Source organism: Octopus bimaculoides, chromosome 13 (genome assembly GCF_001194135.2).
Source record: "Octopus bimaculoides isolate UCB-OBI-ISO-001 chromosome 13, ASM119413v2, whole genome shotgun sequence".
Classification (NCBI taxonomy): domain Eukaryota; kingdom Metazoa; phylum Mollusca; class Cephalopoda; order Octopoda; family Octopodidae; genus Octopus; species Octopus bimaculoides.
In genome coordinates this window covers 62,033,945-62,036,763 of record NC_068993.1, presented here as the reverse complement: position 1 = coordinate 62,036,763, position 2,819 = coordinate 62,033,945, and the positions used below count along the sequence as shown (strand labels likewise).

General features: G+C 38.1%; 1 protein-coding gene across 2 annotated transcripts in view; it reads right to left on the bottom strand.

The window, feature by feature from the left end:
* The window catches only part of LOC106882700 (2-hydroxyacyl-CoA lyase 2), a 20,858-nt gene extending 18,361 nt beyond the window's left edge, over positions 1 to 2,497 (bottom strand). Inside the window, exon 1 of one of the 2 annotated variants that reach the window (XM_052972546.1) lies at positions 2,353 to 2,497. In XM_052972546.1, coding sequence (XP_052828506.1) covers positions 2,353 to 2,466 — 114 coding nt within the window. In that variant the 5' untranslated portion in view covers positions 2,467 to 2,497. Of the gene's footprint in view, positions 1 to 590; positions 873 to 2,352 lie in introns of those variants that run through there. The other variant, XM_014933464.2, reaches the window with a different exon arrangement.
* Between the last annotated feature and the right edge of the window lie 322 nt (positions 2,498 to 2,819).

Sequence of the window (2,819 nt, the reverse complement as noted above, 5' to 3'; positions counted from 1 at the left end):
AAGCAGTTTTATAATTAACTGTTGAAAAATAAAGCATTTACATATCTATTTTTTTAAAAAGTGTTACTCCCCTACACCCACCCGCCCATCACCAACTCGGCTTTGGTCAAATCGTCTGCTATTATAATTCAATTCACATTGAAGATGGTTTATAGGAATATCAAATCGACCATAACTAACTGCCGTTGGCTTTTTTGTCCGACACCATTACGGTTATCTCAATTCAACGCCCATATTTCATTGTATCCGTGTTTTTAGCATTCTAAATTAATCTTTGTTCTTCTCACTTCCGCAACCAATTTCTCTACTTCTAATAACTATGGACAGTTCTCTTAGCCATCAGAAGCTGTGAAACATCAGCATTCTTTCGATTTATATCGAAAGAATGCCGTTATGAAATATCTCGTGTACTGTAGAGCAACATTTATAGTTTTCTCTCTCTCTATCTATCTATCTATCTATCTATCTATCTACCTATTTATCTATCTATCTATCTATCGATCGATCTATCTAGCTAGCGGTCAATCTTTCAGGACCTTTGTGTGAAACCATAGAGAAGCTAACAAGTGAGAAAACAAACACGAACATACCTTATGTCTCCATTGATAAAGTAACCCCAACCGCTTCAGACCGAACAGAGAACCAAAAGCGAGGGTAGACAGCCCCAATGTCAACAGATGGTAACCACTGAAGCACTGATCCATCCTGATATGGTCAAACCGTTGGAAGCAGTAACTGTTGGTGTCCTGTCTCAGATCAGAGCCAACGGTCGGTGCTTGAGATCTCTCAACTCCTCTATGTAAACATCGATATTTGTTTGAGCTAATCACCAACCGGTGTCGGCGGTGTTGTGTTACCCTGTTTAATAACTGCACTGTAAATCGTGTCAAAGTTCAAACGATAAGAGAATATCAGACGTTACTAACACAAAAGAAAGGCGGCAAAATTGTGTCAGCAATCAGATAATATCCTCATACGCCATACTCTGCTAAAGCCCCGGCAATCACAACTCTTCCACTGCGATAAAGGAATATGGTTCTCCGAGAAATGCATTCAATTCTGATAAAGAGAGAAACAGAGGGAGACAGAGCCCTCAGTCTCGACAAGTATTTTATTTAATCAAGTACAGAAGAATGAAAGTTAAAGTTGAACTCGACAACATTTGAATTCAGAACGCAAAATAGGGATCTTTCTGATTTATCGGGTGCCACTTGTTTTCGTAACGAAACACTTTCAAACTTGGGACACTGGTAGAATGTGTTATATAAAACATGATGTTATGTACTTCGATTCACTCCTACAACTTGAAAAGTTTCTCTAATCCTTGTATAAATGAAGATTCCAAAAGTCAATTAACAAAAATTATTGATTGTTAATCACGAAAACTAATTCTCATACATACAGAAAGAGTTATTTCCCTTTAGAGTTTTACTTTCTGATCTTGCTTCACAGTAAAAAAGGATTAAATATGAACTGTTGCTGTTGCACTTAATATTGTTTGTGTTGTTGCTGTTGTTGTTGTTGTTGTTGGTGGTGGTGGTGTTGTTGGTGCTGATGCTGTTGTTGTTATTTAACTTTAACTGCAGCTCCGCCCTGATTGATCTCCATGATCAACAACTTACCAATTGTGACCATCTCATTGATTTAGACATGGCGTCTCTAGTACTATTGCCTAGCTCTAACGTATCCTTCATTTTTTAAAAAAAATATTTTAATAACAAAAGCATGTTATTTGAAAGAAGTTTGGTTATTATTTCTAGCAGGCCGATACACCTTAGCTGCCTCCTTTTAACCATGAAGGCTGCGAGCTGGTAGAATCGTTAGCACGCCGGACGAAATGCTTAGCGGTATTTCGTCTACTGTTACGTTCTGAGTTCGATTTCCACCGAGGTCGACTTTGCCTTTCATCCTTTCGGGGTCGATAAATTAAGTACCAGTTGCATACTGAGGTTGATCTAATCGCTAGCTAGCTAGCTGTCAATCTATCTATCTATCTCGCTAGCTAGCTAGCTTTCAATCTATCTATCTATCTATCTATCTATCTATCTATCTATCTATCTATCTGTCTGTGTGTCTATCTATCTATCTATCTCGCTAGGTAGCTAGCTATCAATCTATCTACCTAACTCGCTAGCTAGCTAGCTGTCAATCTCTCTCTCTCTCTCTATCTATCTATCTATCTTATCTATCTATCTATCTAGCTAGCTGTCAATCTCTCTCTCTCTCTCTCTCTCTCTATCTATCTATCTATCTATCTTATCTATCTATCTAGCTAGCTAGCTGTCAATCTTTCAGGACCTTTGCGTGAAACCATGGAGAAGCCAACAAATGAGAAAACAAACACGAACATACCTTATATCTCCATTGATAAAGTAACCCCAACCGCTTTAGACCGAGCAAAGATCCAAAAGCGAGGGTAGACAACCCCAATGTCAACAGCTGGTAACCACTGAAGTTCTCATTCATCTTGGTATGGTAAAATACTGAAATACAAATCGACGCTTCTGTGATTTTGTCAGTTAAGCACCCTCTTTATATTGTGCCACACCCTAAGAAATAAAAATGAATTGCACAATGTGTGTATGTCTGTTAATGTCTTTCTTAATTTGTCCTCTTGTAAGTCGTTTCTCGGTTGAACACACTCCCATTTCATGTCACTTGCTAAGCAAGTATAGCTCCAAAATAAATTTATTTTCTATTTTTATCTTTTGTTTTCATCATCATCATCATCATCATCGTTTAACGTCCGCTTTCCATGCTAGCATGGGTTGGACGATTTGACTGAGGAGCCTCTGGTCACTCAACTAGCTAGAAATAGT